This window comes from Porites lutea, chromosome 4, assembly GCF_958299795.1.
Source record: "Porites lutea chromosome 4, jaPorLute2.1, whole genome shotgun sequence".
Classification (NCBI taxonomy): domain Eukaryota; kingdom Metazoa; phylum Cnidaria; class Anthozoa; order Scleractinia; family Poritidae; genus Porites; species Porites lutea.
The window spans coordinates 2368252-2386775 of NC_133204.1; the positions used below are offsets into that span (position 1 = coordinate 2368252).

At 39.6% G+C, this 18524-nt stretch overlaps 1 protein-coding gene across 1 annotated transcript; it reads left to right on the forward strand.

Moving 5' to 3' along the window:
* Positions 1–2258: 2258 nt before the first annotated feature.
* On the forward strand, positions 2259–14214 carry LOC140935231 (uncharacterized). The gene is made up of 8 exons (XM_073384774.1): positions 2259–2614; positions 5457–5750; positions 6234–6605; positions 6943–7328; positions 8127–9420; positions 11577–11683; positions 12186–12596; positions 13285–14214. Exons 1-8 carry the CDS (start codon positions 2440–2442, stop codon positions 13612–13614), a joined length of 3369 nt encoding a protein of 1122 aa, XP_073240875.1. The 5' UTR covers positions 2259–2439; the 3' UTR covers positions 13615–14214.
* The last annotated feature ends 4310 nt before the right edge of the window (positions 14215–18524 follow it).

Consider the following 18524-nt stretch of genomic DNA (forward strand, 5'->3'; position numbering starts at 1 on the left):
AGTACGAGAAATATTAGCAGCGCGTAGGAACTGTTTTTCTAGGAAATTATTGTTATAACCACGAGCAAGGAGATATGTTTTAAGTTCATTAATGCGATGTTTAAACTTAGCGTCTGTAGAGCAGATACGGCGGAGACGGAGGGCTAAGCTGAACGGAATGGCTTTCTTAGTGTGGTGAGGATGGCATGATGAGCTGAGAAGTAAATAGGTAGTAAATAGTAAATAGGTCAGTTTCAATTATAGTTTAACTTTACTTTGTATCCACATAGACGAGACGTTAGCAGTAAGGTTCCCAATTCTCTATTTTCCAATTCCCCATAATACACTCTGTTTGCCCCCCAAATTTTGCACAAACCATTGTTTTTAAATGCTCTGGGAGTATTGCATTTTCCCAAGAGCATTTTAAGACAATAAGTTATCCAAAATTTGGGGGGCAGACAGAGTGTATTATGGGGAATTGGAAAATAGTCAATGGACCTTTCAACAACCAAACGAGCTGCGTCCTGTAGTACGCGCGCCTAGGGCGTAAGGAGCTTGGGCGTTGAAACGCTCATACGCGCTCTCTGGTTCAACTGTGATGCGGAGTAGGTCTGGAACTAGTTCGCCTTTCCGCTCTCGATCCGCTGTCAGGGCAAGAAAAATGGCGCCAGCTAGCTGGAGGTAGGTTCGGATTTATTGTTTTATATTTAAGAATTTGTTCATGCTTAGCGTGCGCATATCGAGTTATGGATGCACGCGGAAAGTTTGGAGAGCACGAAAGATGCGTAAGGGTTGAGTGCTCTCCAAAATTCCCAAGAGCATCCATAACTCGATATACGCACAGCTAAAAGCATGAGCAAATTCTTTTATAACATAGCTGACAAAAATGCTTGCTTTTTGATTAACTACAAAATTCTCGTAACGGGCGACTTAATAACAAACGCTTGTGTTGGCTGCTTACAAACACGTCACAGTCGTCTAGTTTGAATGAAATTCTTTCTGTAAAACTGAGAAAGAAAGTTTAAATTTTTATTTGTTCGCTAACGATCAATGTGGAAACTTAGAAGAAACAAAGGTAAAAGAGTCTTAAAGTCCACTTAGATTAAAGTTAAAAAAATTACATGTTCGTAATAAGTCGTGGAGTATGGTTTGGATTTGCTGAAAAGATGTTTATGTTTTGCTCGGCAAAATCCAGAAAACTTGTTTTTTAGCGAAGACAACTGGCTGTAATCGTTCTTTAAACTTATATTCAGTTTACGAACAATGGCTGGTCATTACGGCTTCTTGAGAAGACCTGGCAGCAGTTCGGTTTTTGTGAGTAATAAATTTATGTCTTCTTGTAATTTAAGTCTTGTTATTACAAGAGAAATTTTCCTGCTTCTGATCAGTAGGATTGTTCGGCGATAACAAGAGTGCATAATTTTTCGCTCTTAAGCTTACTTTATAATTAACTTGTTTTGTAAAGGATAAACAAACGTTAGAAACAGAGGACACTTAACACAAATTGGATATTTTCCGACACAGACCAATTTGTGGTCTTTTCCCACTTAAGTCAGTCTTTAGGGCAGTCTTTTCAACGAATCATTCAGCTCTATTATTTGCGAAACATCTTCACCTCTTTTGCTGTTGGTTTGGGTGGCTAGAACAAAGCTAAATTCCAAAGAAAATTAGAAAGTTTTTCATCCCTTGGTTCTTAAGAAAAGAGAAGAAAAAACACGTGCACACGTCATCATGAAAAAATCTTTGTGTACACACGGGCGGGAGTAAATAAAGATTTTGTTCATAGCGTCTCAATCAAAACCGATTTCTTTATTAGTCTAAATATAATGTCAGTGCTATCACCTGGGTTGTGATGCCATTTTCTTACCAAGTCAAGATATTTACAGGTCACGAGGTGGAAAATAATACAGATATTTGTTCGCGGGGGAAGGAAATTAAACAGAACAGAAAACGAACGTGGAGAAAAAAATAATTTGTTCCTTCGCTATTGCTTGCAGCAAACGAATGAAACGCCGTGAAAATGTCTAACGTGCGCTGGCTAATCTCTGTGACGGTCCAGTATAACTGTTTGTCTCTTTGGCAGTACCCAGACCCTTGCATCTCAGCTAGATCGCTCGACCGCGCTCGTTTCAACGCCCTAGCTCCTTACTCCTTGTACGCGCATCAGTATTTTTCTTGCTTCCCCCTTTTTCTTTTTTTTTGCCCATTTTTGTTCAGGCTCAAGAGCCATAATGGGATTATGGCCCTTGTCAGGCCACATGTACCTTTACCTGACATATCCTGGGGGATTATTTTGCATGATTGAGCATCGAGGTTTTGTCAAGCAACCTTGCTTTAAATCGACGTTGTATACATATATGCGGATTACATGGTGTATCGGCTAAGAATTGTCAGTTTTCGCTACTGTGCTATACTTTCTTCATAGCCAAGCTCAGCTTGATTCACTGGTTCCCATTCACAATGAATGTGAAAGTTTTCCTAATGTTTTTCTTGTTAGAAGTTACAGAAGTGTTGCCTTGCGGGGCTTCCGTTGACAGGCTACAAGTTCCAGACCCGAAGGCTCGCGTAGCTGAAGAAGGGCAGGCAAGAACGGATTATTTGACAAAAGAAACATTCACTGTGGATCCAGAGCAAGGTAGTGTGTTTATAATGCGCTCTAAGAAACTTCCATGTCAGCCCCTAACATTATAAGACCTTGCTAACCATTTTTTAGCTTTTAGCCCTCGACGGAAACATTTAAAGGCCACCTCAGACTTAGCAAGGCATTTTAGCTCTTCTCCTGAGTACGCAATTTGAAGTTGAAACACGCTGACATGTTTCAGCTAGCGCCTCCGCCTTTATACACATTAATCGATGCATTACGTAGCAATATAAAAGAGTATTATTCAGGCAATTCAGACCTCAAATTAAAAGTATGCCTTTCAGTCAGCAAGTGGCAAGTTAATAAGAGTCGAGAGAAAGCAAAGTACACGACTGTAGATTTCTTGAATGTTAGTTTCACTTTGTCTGCTTTGTTTCCGTGTTAGCATATACACTGTACGGCTTTCGTCCCTTGATTGAATTTGTAAGTATTGTTGTTGTTTTTTTCCCTCTATGTAAATATAGCCGTGAGCAAAAAAGGTACTCTACGCAGTGTGCATTTGCATAATTGCCTTGTTTTGTCTCTCCTAGAAGCAACGGAAGTGTTGTTAAGACAGGCATTTAAAAACCAAAATATTTAATTTCTGAAATGGGGAAATATATTAAGTTATCTCTAAATTCCTTGACCTCAAGAGTCACTCTTCTACCGACGAATGTATCAAATTCCATATGCAGAACCATAGATTAATTGAGATTGATGCTACAATTTAATTAGGTTTTAAGGTGGCTCGATGGGGATTTTCAGGGACAATACCTTCCAAGTTTGAGCATAAACAACGTCGCCATTGATACAATTCGCTTATTTTGTCGGAAATTTCTTGTTTACAATTGAGAGCCTCTCATTATTCTGGGGTATTGTCTCCAAATTTTATATTTTGGTGGACAACAGTAGCTATAACATCTGCATATTTCAAATGCATTGTTAGTTACTGCTGTTCACGTGAAAATGAAACTTTTAGACGGTACGCTGAATAATGAGAGGTTAGCGCTCTCACTTGTAGACGCGAAATTTCCGTAAAAACAATTTTAGCCCCTATTTTACTGCCTTACAAATTATCAATAATCTTGAAACTCAATGGCCACATAAAACGACGCTTAATCTCGCTTATCTCAATTTTTAAAAGAAAATTCTTGAGCGGTTTCAAAATTATTCGCTTATTTGTTTAAGTAGACAAAAGTGATTTACAAAACGGCTAACAAGAGCACCTCGATACATACTGATAAAATCCTTCCTTCTAGCAGTCATCTAAAGCTATTCCAACTTTTATTTATTTCAAACTTTTATTTAAATTCGTAAATAAATTACAAGATATATTGGGACTGGCCTGAAGCTAGCAATCTCCATGATCTTTCACGCACGTTTTTAAAAAGGTTGAAACTACTATGAGGTGACCAGCATGATGACCCTTGGAACGAGGTTGACTTTATCTCATTTCTGCTAGCCACAAAGTTGCCGATGAAATCCTAAAAAGTTGCCGATAAAAGTTGCTAAAAAGTTGCTATTTCATTTTTAAAGTTGCCGAAAAGTTTCTTTCTTTTACCTGTTTGCACTTGAAGTTCGTTTAATTGCGGTTTAAATCCGTGCACAGTATAAGTAGGTTTTATATACATTTTCATTTTTTAACAAAACTTGATTAATTAATAGAGGTCAAACTCAACAGTTGACATCGATCAGGAACTTTTCTTAACTGTGTCTGTGTGAGTAGCAGTCTGTTAGTGCAAGCCTGCGACAAGCTACACGTTTAGTAAAGCACTTTCTTGCTTTGTTTTTCTTTCTGTGTCTCTAAGACAAAGCGACGATTTTGCTTTCCAGAAAACGGTCTTTTTCTAGAGTAGAGCGCTATTCGTCTAAATTTTTTTTCTTTCTCTAGCTATTTTAGCTTTTTCGGGGATAGCGAGGTTTGCCCTAGCCTCTTAGCTTCCGCAATAGGATTAATCGGGTCTTCATCTGCATGTTCTCCCCAGTTGGAGTCTGAATCACTGACAATGTTGTCCGCCATCTTGAAAAACGTGTCATGTGATACCGCTGACCTCATGGACAGGCGTGCAACACGAAGATAGCATTGGTAATTGACTCACACAGTACTATAAACCAGTTGAATTTAGCTTAATTTTTTTTCGAAAGCTAATAAATCTCGCGAAAAAAGTAAAAAAATAATTTGAAAATGCTGAAAAATCAAGAGTTGCCTACAATTTTAAAAGTTGCCGAGCACTCTGAGGCTAAGCCAAATAATGGAACAGAGAGAGAATCGTAGGGCGTTGGTCGGGATATGTGAATTTCACCAACTTTATTTTCAAATGTTCTATTTCAAAGGCAGTTTAATTATTCCTGGGATGTCGGCAAATGTGTCCCTTTCTGTTTCATTATTGTCTCCTGTTATAAATTACAAAGTTTGCCTACACTCAAAAACTCATTAGTGATCATTATGGACACTTGTACCTCAAAGAGAATGCGTAGAAGACATGAATTTTGTCAATAAACAACAGACCACTCTATCAAACGGACACCTTTTACTCCCTTTATTTGACTCTCTATAAAACGGACATCTCTCTATGACAGATACTTGAGGCCGGTTCCAAAAGTGTCCGTCTTACAGAGAGTTGACTGTAGATACGCAAACATACGTAGAAATGATGATAACAGCGTACCTTGCTCAGCTGGGAAATTGCTCGACTGGCCGACATGCCGACAAAGAACATGATTGTAAAAAGAATAAAGAATATGTTTCATGAATGACCGACTGCAAAAGCAAGAAGCGAAACTAATGACAATTCTGATGTACGTTCTTGATACAATTTATCTCTTTCGGCCACCTTTTTTTTAATTATCTTGGTAGATGATGCCTCCCCCAAAGATCCATTCACAAGTTACCTGTTGTGGCCACATTTCCACTTCAGCGGTACATTTCGTTCTGACGTCTCCACCGTAAACAACAACCCACTCAATTTCGACACAGAAAAATTCACTGCCGCGGATCTCAAACAAGGGCCTACAAACTGGAACCCGATGGGTAGTGGCGAGTGGAGCGTGACTGGCTCGGTGACACACGTATGCTATTCTAATGGTCACTGCGTAGGAGAAGATGAGGGCGACAAAAGTTCTGAGCCACTCATGGGAGCATTGATCATGGGTAAAAATTGAACGTTATTTTAAAATCAAGATGCTATTTGTCTAAAATCACTGTAAATTAGAAAGATCGGTTTTAGCCCCAAAAATAGGGTGGTTTCGGTGAGTAAAATACAGTCCTATTTTTGGCTCCCTTAATCAGAGGCCAGCACAGTCCAATTACCTAGGGGCTGAATAGGACGCAAAGGCTGAAATGGCTCCCAGTTTGCGCTGGAATTGCCTTTTGATGGGACTGTTTTGGCTTAAATTGTCCTCAAAAGACTCCAGGAGGGGTTGAATCAGTCTTTGGCCTGCGAGGCTGAATTGGCACTTTCGCTGGGGCTGAAACAGATCTTTTTATTTTCCGGTGTATATACCAAGGCGTGCTGTTCAATTTCCTCTTCTGGATTGAAACTCTCGTTCTTGCCAAAATAGTCGAAACTTTCAAGAAAAACATAAACAAGGAGAAACGAAATAGTAAATAGATCTACTCACTTACCCTTTCTAGATGGAGGCAATAAAACGTTTGCAAAATTGGTTGACTTGGATCCAGAAGCGCAAGTTTTTTCGGAAATTTGGGGATGGAGAATTAGAGTTGGAGACTTGTTTTCTGCTGATTACACACCAGTTCCTTTTCAGTATATGTGGAAAAAAATGGTCACTAGACGACAAGGAGATTCTACTCTCGGAGCAGCATACCAGTCCGTTTTGTCGAATATTCGATGGATAGACACTTCAAACGACTCGCCTTTCATCAGACAGCTTCAAACTTCAATGAACAATGATAACATTGACGGCGAAAGACTATCCATACGTTTTAATGTGGATATGTACCAGGGCGATTACCGGAAAGACAATTTTACCATAGGACGCGTGACAGGTAAGATATATAGATGAAAATGAAAGAACTGAGAGACTGAGATATGTTTCATAGTCCATAAAGTATGCAAAAAATAATTAAAGGCATAATAAAATATTTAAGCAAGACGAAGATCGATTACACGACTTTGCGGTAAGAATCAATAAAACCGGGCAATGTTCTAGAAAAAAAGCTTCGTAAAAATGAAAATAAACATGAAAAATAATTTAATAGAAAAGCTCGGACCTTCTGAAGTGTACAATGCATGGTTGCAATAAAATGTGCTCTTTCACCTCTTATCCCACAAATTAAATATAATCTTAATGAAAAAGCTAACAAAGCAGTTTCAAAACTTCAGGCACAATTGGTCTGTTGGGCCGGAAATCCCCTCCGTTTTTCACTCACGGCCGCATGATGAAGTCGATGGTGAGTCATCTTCAGGACACGCCCTTTTACGTGGACCAGAGGCACAGGAAAGTTTTTGTTGACTTTGGCAACAGTTTACCTATACATGAAAATGGAACACTTTTTACTGATATTTACGACAGTCTTCTTGTTGCCTTTCCGCTTAATGAACAACCCTCAATGACGTGCTCTGACGATCTACTGTGGTTAGGTGTAGTTTACAATCAATACCCCAATTGGTACCAGAACTCCGCGGGTGTGCAGATCTTCCCAGCTCTTGGATCATTATCTGAAAACGAAATGGAAAAACTTAACAGCCATCCATTGGTTGTTGTTGAGGTACATATGGTATAGACAGCAAGATGGGTGCTCTTTATTTCAAAAGCTTTTGAAAGCTTTGTTTATAGGTCTAAAATTACAACGCCACGGAACTATGAAATACATATCGTATTGAAGGGCCATTCTGTAGTATCGTGGGATGTCAAGCTACTGGAACGGTTCAAAATCTCAAGGGGGGGGGGGGTACTTCCTTATAAGAGGCTAATGGGGATGTGCCGCTGGATGGGGTCGCATTTTCATGACTGGATTGACTATAATAGGGTCGCATTTTTTTCAATAGAGTTACTAGAATGGGGTTGCAAATTTCGGATTTTTTTGGATAAGACAGTTCTTGATATTTATGGTTACCAAGAATGTTTGTACGGTAGATGAAAAGTCAAGTGTTCTTCATTCATTCTAAAAAATGGGTCAATTCATCAAAATAAAAAGTGACAAAGTTGGGAAAGTTGGAACCCCTCCCTGGGTTCAAAATACGAGATCCCATCATAATACACACTAAATCGTCCAATAAGATATTTGATATCTTATTTCCCCTCTGGAAAAAATGTTACATTTTCACCGGTCCGACGTTTGTAGACACCTATCAAACCTATCAAACCTATCTTCTGGTGAACAAATGCCGTGGGATATGCGAACTCGTTTGTTACTCTTTGTACTCTAGGTTAATCGAAAAAAACCTGTTAGTGTTACCAAGGATTTTCCTAGCTTACCCATTTCAAAAATTGAAAAAAAAAACACATGGAAGGATTTATTACCTTTATTAATAACGAACACGTATTTGGTTCTCTATATTCTCAGGCAAGTGGTAATTTGCCAGTCCTCAAATGCAAAAAAATACTGCTAGCCGAAGATATAGACGGTCTGGATATACATCCATACAACAAATGGACATTTCGAAAGAATCCAGGTGATCTAGCTCAAGTTAAGCTGCTTGCCACGAAGTTTGGAAAACCTCTTCCTGGTGCCCGTGTCAGGCTTGATCCTTGTAACTGTGAAAATATTTTCTCCGATGGACCAGAAGTTGGGCAACCTGCTTTGGATGTACCTTCTTATTTAACCACAGACAAGAACGGACGTGCAACTCTTGACATTCAGGCAAAAGATCCGAAAAATAACAGGAGCTTCATTGATGGACAACTGTATCCTTTTATATACTCCCTTGATGGTCAAAATAAAAATTGCTCGCACATGTGCAAAAATAATGTTCTGATGCTTCTAAACTCTTTGGTTGTTGTCCTGGTGTTTGATGAATACAAACTCAAGGGAGTGGAACCAACCTGGCTAGATGATGTTTATCCCATCTTCAAACAATACGCTAATTTATATCCAGTAATGACAAAGAACTTCGTTGATCTGGGGAATTATTACGACGTCATAAACCACAAAAAGGCTATAAAAATGAGTCTTGAATTACCCATCTCTCATCCGAATCATATGCCTGTTACCCGTGACCTTTCCAAATCAAAACGTCAAGTCATTGTGGAATGGCTATCAAAAGAAAAGCCTCCTATTGGCGACCCGAAACGCTTCTATTCTGTCGAACACCTCCGAAGTGACCTGCAGACGGCTTTGGAATTAGAGCATGCAACTATACCCACGTACCTTACTGCTTTAGCCTCTATTAAGTACAGCTACAACCTCGAAATCCAAAGAGTAATGAAGGCAATAATAATTCAAGAGATGATGCACATGGCACTCGTTGGAAACATCCTGAATGCTATTGGAGGCGAGCCATCTCTGTACTCAAAGGAATTCATTCCCATTTACCCTTCTCGCCTTCCCGGGGGAGTACAGCCAAACCTGATTGTTCCAATTGAAAAACTTTCACTTGGTCTCATCAGAAACATATTCATGAAAATAGAACAACCTGAGCTGGAACAACAACGAATTTCCCGTTTTCAGCAAATATTTTCGTTCGCACACCATCACAAAAGGCTTATGGAGGGTAAAGGCCACTGTCCGAGAGGTGAAGAGAGCGAAGGCTGTCAGATACACGAGTTCGCAGTGCGCAAAAACATGTTGATTACAGACCCCCAGGCTGACGGAGATCGATCGTCGGATTGTTCTTTTTCCAAGGAGCTATTTCTCAAAGGTTAGAAAATTTAGCTATAATAAACAGTTATTTGTTCTTGAAACAAATAATTTATAAATTATGTTGTCAGTGGGGAGGGCAGTGTAGAAAAGACTGAGCTTGAGGTCTTCGCGCAGAGAGCCATAGTCAGCACCGAGGGCACTGGTCTTTCCTATAAGATACGACAGGGAAATAAAAAAAGTTTGTTTTCTAAGTTCGTCAAATTTCTTGACAAAATTTCACTGAGGCTTTCAAGAAATTTATGTGTATGTTGATGCAGCACCCGATCAACTACAAAAGCCACATTTATTGTAAATTATATATTTCGGACCCCCCTTTCACTTACTTTTCACATATCTAATAACTATTAAAACAAGTAAACTTTCTTGGTAGACATTTCGCCTACTCATTTTTTTTTGTTTTGTTTGTTTGGTTTTTTTTTTCTCCTCGACCGTGCATGGCTCGTCCTCCTGATGCTTTCCATGACTTCTCCCTGGGTAACTATTAATTATTTTAAGTAGCTATTAACACCAACTGCCTAAAGGTACAGACGAATGAATTGATCATGAAGAGACTAGGATATTGCATCGATGGGGGAGCGAATGTAACTGAGTTGATTAGGTAAACTGACCAGCGGGGAGAGAGTGTTTCGAGGGCTACTGCCCTTTCAGAGCGACATCACTTTCAGCAGTGTTCATTAATCTCTCGTAATTTCATATTTTGCAGATTTTCTTTGCTTTCTATAAGCATCCTCCTGTACTCATGCCCAGATCAAGTTTTTTGTTAAGAAAGAATGCTTCGATTTACGCGAGCTTTAAGTTAAATGGAATACATTTAGATAATTCAAATTTGCAGATCCAAGATGGTGGTGCTTTCAGTTTCCTTTTTTAGCAAAACATTACGTCATCATGACATCACTGCTATTGTTCAAGATCATTTTTTTATGTGTTAGCCAAATTCTTGATTTTATCAGACACCTTACTACTTTTACTATGGACCGCGCCTATCAGATCTAAAAGAAGTCTTTGTGAATAAGTTACCTGTGTAATAACGTATATGTATAACAAGGTTATTTAATTACCATCTATAACTTACGCACTACCTGTTTGGAGGGGGTTGTGTAAATAACCAGAGCTTTTCAACCCTGGAGGTAATACGCTGCCGCGCTGCAAGACTCATATATAACCTACCAAAGGACACACCTTCAACTAACGTACGCCAGCTAGCCCATTGGGCCAAGTTTCTGAAATATATAAAGTCAGACTTGCCACCCCAATATTTAAGACAAATTTTAAGTTAGCACCACTATGTATGGAATTCATAACAAAGAGACGCTCATCCACACATAATCTAAGAAATGCGAATAATATAGCCATTCCTTTTTCTATTAGCTACGTTATATAAAAAGAAAACTCTATTGTTTACCGAGGTGCCGTCATCTGGAATCTCCCCTCACCACTTGAAAGTGGCATAGGAATCAAACATGATCAAAGCCTTCACGAAGAAGGCTTGGCAATCTTCAGATCTTAGAGATCTGAACTTTTCAGCCGAGTCGTCTATCTTCCACCATACAACACATGGACACAGATTTTGTGTACTTGTGAATAGATTTTGTACTTAGCTGAGTTATGGATCAAGTGGTAGAGCGAGGGTCGGGAAAGTTTGAATGTAGTTATAATTTGTTATGTAAATACCCCAAAATACTAATTTTTAACTGCTTGAAATATTTTAGTATGTAAAATTAGTTACTGTACAATGATAATAATACATAGTAGTTTTGTATTTCTTATTTTTTTGGCACGGCCCCGTAAGCTTTTCAGCTGTAGTTACTACCGTGGCATGGAATAGAGTTTATTGATTGATTGACTGATTGGTGTTTGATAAAATCAAGGAGTTGAAAAATACTTGAAAGTATTTTTCAATTCAACAAAATGACGTCATTGTGTCAATCAAGTTATGCCCAGAAGTTGGAAATGATAAGTACATCACTCTGTGTAACTTTGGCGGCCGTGAGCGGATTTGGAGTTATAGAGGGGGGGACTCCGATCCCCCTTCACCGCCCCCCCCCCCCCCCCGCCCGGTCGCGGGAAGCAAAACAATCCCGGTCTGATTAGGGTTAAACTAAAGTGTACTAGGATTAAGGACCTAATCGAATGTATGAAAAATGTTTTGCACAGATTTCAAGATGCGCCAACTGCGAAATATTCACCAGATGGTAGATCCTGAAATTGACCTTTCAGAGGAACACATAGCGGAAGTAGGAAAACAGGAGAAAAGGAAAGAGGTTGTAACCTTATACTTTAGTGGCATCGAAGTTACATTACTAAATAATACCACCGATATCCTTGTTCTGGGCTTCCAACAAACTCTACGGATAACCGATAACGGATAAGTGCCTTTCAAATTTCCTTTCATCCTGATTGGCAAATCGACAATGGCTTTCTTAACAGGCCAATCGTGGCGCGTACTCAAATCCTGGTACACAGACAGGGGCCCAGAACAAGGATTTCGGCGCTGTTTCGCAGCCGGACTTAACTAGAGTTTAGTTTCGTCTGTGACGCAGGCCACTCCTAATCATGATATGCTAATTGTGAAAACCTGTGATGCCTTGTTGGCTACCAAATAATGGCTGATTGATCAGAAATTCTAAAACGATCAGGGTACGTATAGGTTCTATTGGAAGTAGCTGGAAATTTGGATTACTACTAAATTTAATGACAAAACTAACCCAAGAAGACTCTTAGGTTTCCATAATTTAAATTGTGATTTAATTTTTGTATTTTTAGCATGGAAAATTTCCGGGAGACAACATAAAAATCGTGAAGCATCACAACACAATCGGGGCTTTCTACAATCACATTTTGAACGCCCTTGACTACCTCACTGACTGTGGAAAGAACAACAGTATATTCACGGGCGACAGGAACAGACAGGTAGATTTTGGCGAATGGTCTGTGCACGGACATACAATAAAGGTGAAAGACTACTTCACAGCCGTGGAAGCCATTGAGAAAATTATTGAACAGGGTGAAGGTAGTTCTCCTTGTAACCCGGTTGCCTGGGATACTGGAAGTAGGAAGGACCTATCGCATTATTTTCTGTTCTACTCGGTTGCCGAAAAACACGAGATTCAAGTGGTCTTGACAGACACGTCTCCAGACGGCAGCGAAGACGACAGTGTGATAGATTACACTGAGGTATGTTTTTTTTAATAAGAATAGAAATACACGAAAGGGAAACAGTGTAGCATCCATTCAGGGGACACCCTCGGGACCAGAACTATTGTCCCCTGAACATAGATGCACCTTCAACAGAGGTAACTGATTCAAAGGAATTTTTTTTGGCCTCTTGAATGGACGTGTCCCTGGAGTGGAAGTGCCCCAAAGGATCGAGAGGTTTCACTGTATGCAGTTAAAATGCCCCCCAGTCATGCAAACCTAATTAACTCTTGCACATATTGTACTTGGACTCATGCAATAGTATTCGGCATCATTCGCAACCATAATTGTCTACCTTGACGGTGAAATTGGTTCAAAATTTCTCGTTCTGTAACACTGTCATTGCCATTTCCTGAAAGAAGGTAGGCTATAGCCTATCCCCCTGCTTCCTCCCTCATTTAAGCCAGTCTGCTATACTTCACCTGGCCGATACGAGTGCAAACTTTCAACCATATTTTTTTGCCTATTATTTTGTAGAACGCCAGACAAATTAGTGATATGTAACTTGTATGATCCTTGCTTGTTGTGGCTTATTAGCTCATCCTTCGCGTTTGACATACAGAACGGTCTTGGTTCTATTTAATTTAACCCCTTACTATTAGTCAACTCGTCCTTTAACCATGTATTAGCACATGTAACGATAGCGCCTTATATTTTTATTTTATAGCTTTGTAATGGCACATACTACTTCAACGGCTCCAAGATCCCTTTTGATCCAGAAGGTATTTGGCCGATGGTTTCTAATCCTCGAATGTCTAAGTACAAGAAAGGGTCCAATGCATACAGGCAAGCAGAAAGGTTCAATATGGTTTACACTAAGCTCCTAAAATCGCTGGAAAACGTGTTCAACGGCCGTCCCGAGACCTTAAAAGATGCCCTGGGTCTCATGTTTTCTGTTGACCTTCATTTGAGAAACTTGCTGGCCACGCCTATTGATGATAATGGAGATCCTGATGTGGGGCCAAACGCTGGTCCTACTTTTGATTTTACACCCTAACAATCAAACAATTGTTATGGAAACGTTGTGTGTGTTTTTTCTCGTCATTAATAGGTTTTTCTTAGACAATGCTAGGCCTGTTTATCAACAAACAAACAAACAAACAAACTTGTACCACCTGACTAATTATAAAGAATAGGTAGGACGAGATCCACTGAGGGATGTAATCACTCTTATTATTCACGACAAGGGCTGTAATGGAGGGTGTTCGCGTACTTCTTAATAGAGGTTTGTAAAAATTGCGCAATGTCTATTAACGATTACCATTCCGGTAACGGTTACTCTAAACCGTCGAGTGATAAAAGTCCATTTTGTTAAGGAAGAAAAGGGAGCTGTGCTGTACTTTGTGCAAGACTTTTAGGTGAACAGCGATTGCTGATGACAATCATACGGCCGGCTATTGGTCTAATCAGTACACATATGCAGTTTATTGACAGCTAAATCTATTGATTTATCTAAGTTTATTAATCGACTACACTACGTATTTCAAGGACGTAATTCAATGCTACTATTGTCAATTCAGTTCGGTGTCCACTTAATAGAGGTTTTTAACAACAGTAATTAGCCACTTGGAATACATTTTTTTTTTAGTTTCCCTGACTACGGTTTCGTTATAAAGGAAAATATCAGACCTTAATTTCGGGGCACGGCTTAATATCCACTTAATCCTGATAGGGGGCATAATTAAGGGTCCGCTTAATGGAGTAGTTTAAAACTAACGTCTATTCTTAAAAATTAAAGAATGTTTTGACCATTCGAAAGTTCTCATCAAAGCTTTATCTAGTCCCTGAGCCCTATTTTCCGCCCGACCATTTTGCCAAGTGTTGTGAGATCCGGGTGAAGTTGCCGTTCCCGATCGTTCGTTTCAGATACTCTAGAATTCAAGGTCTTGAGGGCCTGAGAAAACACTATACAGGCAAAACGTACCGAGCAATGTAAACCTTGGCATTTGGTGAGGGAAATGGTTGGTGACGACAAGCAACTGCCGACGTGTAAATCAAGTGTGTTTAACCCAGTATCCAAGGGGAGCATGTCCTACCACAGAGCACGCCTCTAACCCCTTAAAACGCGCGCCAAGCGCTGATTTCGTCTATGCCTTTGAAGTGGCAAAATTCACTGAGATCACTGAGTTTCATGCATTAACACCGAATACATATGGCCCACAACTTTCTCTTGATGCAACGATACAATCGCCCGTGAAAAATGTTGCCTCTATCCTCCGTCCGCTGGGAAAAACATTTTTTTCCACCAAACGAAGGGAAAGTAATTCCTTTCATTATCGTAATCACGCCACTCATCGTATCCGTGACTGAATCCCACGAAATGAATTTTTAGCTGTTTTCGCGTCGTTGTATCCACTTCAATAACCTCAACCAAGCATGACCAAGAGCCGGAGTCGGGCCGGGCATAGCACGACAGACCTTTAGACATCGTGCTTTTGCTGTGGTTTTGTTTAACTTTATTCATGAATAATTCAGGTACTGCAGAAGAACGACGCATGAACGGGGCCTTAGTTACTGCTGCGGTACCCATTCACCCTTTCGTATTAGTACGAAATTACTTCAGGGTCCTTCAAGCACTGCTCTGACTGACTTATCCTCAGGCGCCAGATCAAGCTGAGCGCGCATTGAGGACTGGGCCTTATGCGCGATAAAAGTTTGCCATATTTCCAGTCAGTATTAGAAGAAATAAAGACCAATTTCTTGCTATCCATGCTATGTTACTGTAAATCAACTCAAATTGTTATGGGTCAGTGGAGGGATCGAGAAGGATTTTGTTAAAAATTTGAGTGATACAACGTTTATAGTAGTTATATAGGGATGAAGATAACCCTTGCGATGGATTAGGTGGATTAGGTGCCTATGGATTAGGTTGATTAGGTGCCTAGTCAATGACGTCACAGCATACCTTCTTGCATACTAATTTGGATTAGGTTTACTAATGAGCGTCACTCTACTACAATAGGAACAATAGGCTTGCCTAGACTTGCCCGGTAAGTAACTTGAGCCCGGTTTTCGGACCGTCTATTAAAAGAAAAATAAGAATAAGAGAAGCGATCACCTAGCAACGCGAGAAACGGCTTCCTATATCTTATTTAGCGCTAAAACTCAGATATACATAAACAAAACACATACAGAAAGTGGAGTTGAAAAGTCTTTATTTCAATTTAGTTTACGTCTTCTTATTTGGCGCTAAAACTCAGATATATATAAACAAAACATACACAAATTGGAGCTGAAAACTCTCTAAGTTTGTCTGACGTTTTCTCCTTTCTATCTCGAGGAAATGAAAGTCTTGTTATTTTCACGCACGGTTAATCAGTTAATTATGCGAGTTCGCAAGCCCAAAGTTGAATACAAATTAGCTCTACAGGAAAGACCCAAGGGAGAGAATCTTGACGTATTATTATAAAACAAATAACTTAACAAGGATTAATTAAAACACGCGACTAATAATTGCTAGCAATAAAATCTGACACGAGATACCGTTTAAAACAAAAAGAGTCAAATACACAGCGATTTGAAACATTTTACGAACTATTTACTATTAACTATTTACGAAGCAGTGTTAAAAAAAAGTTGAGTGGGAGGGTCGATGTGGGGTCGATGTGGGGTCGATGTGGGGTCGATGTAGGGTCGATGTAGGGTCGATGTGGGGTCGATGTGGGATCGATGTAGGGTCGATGTGGGGTCGATGTAGGGTCGCTAGGAGGTCGATGTATTTGTGGATGGAAAAATATATAGAATAAATTAGGAGGTGGAGGTGAAGGAGGGGAATAAAAAACATTGAGGAGGGAAAATAATAAAAATTGTGGAGGAGGGAATAAAAACATTGAGGAGGGAAAATAATAAAATTGTGGAGAAGGGAAAAGAAAAAATTGAGGAGGGAAATAAAATTGAAAAGGGAGAGGGGTAAATAAAACATGACTTGCTTTCTTTGACTGTTTTAATAGATTTATTTCAAATCGCTGTGTATTTGACTCTTTTTGTTTTAAATAGGGTCTCAATGGGGTTAACCGATAGGCGTAAAACGGCCAAAAATTCAGCCGATAGCCGTAAAAACTAAAAAAAATTAACCGTTAGCCGTAAATAGCGGAAAAAAGAGTTAACCGTAAAAGAAAGTGTTCCCTAGATTTGCTACTTTTAAGGAAGGTACTAAACTCACTTATGGTTGCGTTTTTTATTTCCCGGCTGGTGTGACTCCGTACGCACGTTAGGCGAAGCGCCTTTTAGGTGTTAACCAAGACCTAGGCTCCATTTCCGGCGCTCTCTTGGGGAACGAATTTTTTCCATAGCGAAAGTGTGACTTCTTGCTGGGGATTAATATTTGCAATTTTCAGGAGGCCGTGCCTCAAAACACTAGTGAAACAACACGCAGAGATGTCACTGTTTGTAAAACACGTTGCCGATAAACAACATTTCCCTGTTTTTCTCGGAGGCTACGGTAGACATCGCCATGCCTAGTCCCTGTTCGGCATCTTCCCACGCAATCTCGGTCAAGGCATTTCAGTGGCGAACTCGCTTGGACCACATGACCCGAAAGGCGTCAGCCGCGAGGAATTCTGCGGCCTACGGACAAGGCAACGGCAAGACAGTCGTTCCGTACAGTCCTTTGCTGTCATTAAAAACACTGGACACGGGAATTTTGTTATTGGCCGTTTTCACACTAGACCTAGAATGGATCATCCGTCTGAGACTAGCCTGTGTACAGTCGCGCCCTCCCCACAGACACCCCTTCTCCGAGTTTTTCTGAGGAGAGGGGGCGGCTGTACACAGGCTATATCTGGAACGGATAATCCTGTCTTCAAAAGTCAGGCGGATTGTTTATTCAAAATTAAAACTATTCCATTGCCAAATTAAGACGTATCACCTATCTGACGCGAATCATCAAACGGATAACCTGTCTCACACGAATAATCCTTCTCTAGTGTGAAAACGGCCATTTCTGTTATAATGAATGTCACGCCCAGGCCTTGAGTTGGGCGTTCGCGTGTCTGCTTTTGCTTTTTCACAAAGATTATTTTTAAATTGACTATTGACATTTTTATGTGTAAAATAATATCAGAAGTGCAATACTTTATAAAAAGTATGATCTATCAAATGTTAAAATTTTTCAAAAGAATAGCTTATTTCATCCCGAGATGATCCGAAGACCTTTATTTTGATTTAAAGATACAAAAAAATACAGGTTAATTAATATTTAACTTTTTGAAACCAAAGAAGTTAATTTTTAACTTTTTCGTTAACCGTAACTGAAAAAAATTAACCGATAGCCGTAAAATAGCCAAAATTTTAGCCGATAACCGTAAAAGCCACCACCCCATTGAGACCCTCTTTAAACGGTATCTCGTGTCAGATTTTATTGCTAGCAATTATTAGTCGCGTGTTTTAATTAATCCTTGTTAAGTTATTTGTTTTATAATAATACGTCAAGATTCTCTCCCTTGGGTCTTTCCTGTAGAGCTAATTTGTATTCAACTTTGGGCTTGCGAACTCGCATAATTAACTGATTAACCGTGCGTGAAAATGACAAGACTTTCATTTCCTCGAGATAGAAAGGAGAAAACGTCAGACAAACTTAGAGAGTTTTCAGCTCCAATTTGTGTATGTTTTGTTTATATATATCTGAGTTTTAGCGCAAAATAAGAAGACGTAAACTAAATTGAAATAAAGACTTTTCAACTCCACTTTCTGTATGTGTTTTGTTTATGTATATCTGAGTTTTAGCGCTAAATAAGATATAGGAAGCCGTTTCTCGCGTTGCTAGGTGATCGCTTCTCTTATTCCTATTTTTCTTTTAATAGACGGTCCGAAAACCGGGCTCAAGTTACTTACCGGGCAAGTCTAGGCAAGCCTATTGTTCCTATTGTAGTAGAGTGACGCTCATTAGTAAACCTAATCCAAATTAGC